Below are 1335 nucleotides of genomic sequence, written 5' to 3' on the forward strand. Positions count from 1 at the left end.
CAATTAGCGTCAAAAACACCTGAGCAATATGAGGCCAGGTTAAAAAAAGCAACGTCAGCGATATACACAAATGACGGCGTCAGAAACGCCTGAAGAATATGAAGCCAGGTTAACAAAGCAACGTGAGCGATACACACAGATGATAGCGTCAGAAACGCCTGAAGAATATGAAGTTAGATTAATACAAAGCCGTGAAAGACAAAGACAGCAGTTGGGTTCAGAAACGCCTGAACATCGCGATACGAGGTTAAATAAACAACGAGAGCGTACCCAGCAATGCAGAGCTAATAATCTGCAGGCATTCGAGAATGCTATTAACACAATTTGTATACATGTTTGTGATATTTGTACCAAACGTTGTTATCCTAATCAAGTTCGTACAGTTCGGTACAACGCTGCTGCATTAACATACATGTGGAGTTAACTTCGAAAATATCATTGTTATTATGTTCCCGCTGTCAAACACATGTTACTAGTAATAAAACAACAGCACCACCAAAAGCTTACTGGAATAATCTGGATCCAGGTTCTATACCAGACGTTATTCAAACATTGACACAGGCGGAACAACGTTTGCTGTGCAGAATTATTCCCTTTGTTAAAATCGTGAAATTTAGTGGCCTCTATGGGCAGTACGGTTTTCGCGGACAGGCAGTTTTATTTGCCCAAGATATCTTTGAAGTCAGTGAAAGACTGCCTAGTATGCTACCAAGATCTGCAAGCCAGGTAGGCATTATTGTAGTAACCGAACGATTAGAAAATTTGAACATCACCAGGGAATTCACAATATGTCGCGAAAAAGTCTATAGTGCTTTAAGATGGTTAATCAGAAATAACCCGCTTTACAAAGATGTACGTATTGACGACAATGCCCAAATTAGTGACCAGGAGTTAGTACGACTTAGTGTGCCCGAATTGTCTGAAGATGAAGCGTCCGAAAGGAATGAAAATGAAATTCGAAATGCATTCATTCCAATTAATCATGTTGCAAGAATTATTCGAGCTTCATGGCATCAAGGTGACTACAACGTCTTTACTTCGCGATATGCTGGTGTACAATGTAGTGCTATGTCGTTGGCGAACATTGTCCGAGCTGCAATCCTAAGCCCTAATCAATGGGACGTCAATATTCTGAATGCTAATATGTTAACGGGTGACTCCTTATATTGCTGGCATTTACAAAATAAAAGCGCAGGATCAGCTAGTACACGCCACACGAAATGCAGACAATGTGGATATAGCTACTATAATACCAGCTGATATCAACAAAACTGGGGGTTTACCAGCAGAACTGGAAATATTTGTGGGGGCAAAAGTCATGCTACGGTCCAATAT

The 1335-nt window shown here is 40.6% G+C and overlaps 1 protein-coding gene across 1 annotated transcript; it reads left to right on the top strand.

The window, feature by feature from the left end:
- Positions 1–23: 23 nt before the first annotated feature.
- Positions 24–1320, top strand: LOC118752039 (uncharacterized protein C05D11.13-like). The gene has a single exon (XM_036486885.1). The coding sequence runs from the start codon at positions 71–73 to the stop codon at positions 422–424; it is 354 nt and encodes a 117-aa protein (XP_036342778.1). The 5' UTR covers positions 24–70; the 3' UTR covers positions 425–1320.
- The last annotated feature ends 15 nt before the right edge of the window (positions 1321–1335 follow it).

This window comes from Rhagoletis pomonella, unplaced genomic scaffold (assembly GCF_013731165.1).
Source record: "Rhagoletis pomonella isolate Grant_MI unplaced genomic scaffold, Rhpom_1.0 Rhpom_scaffold_00001, whole genome shotgun sequence".
Classification (NCBI taxonomy): Eukaryota; Metazoa; Arthropoda; class Insecta; order Diptera; family Tephritidae; genus Rhagoletis; species Rhagoletis pomonella.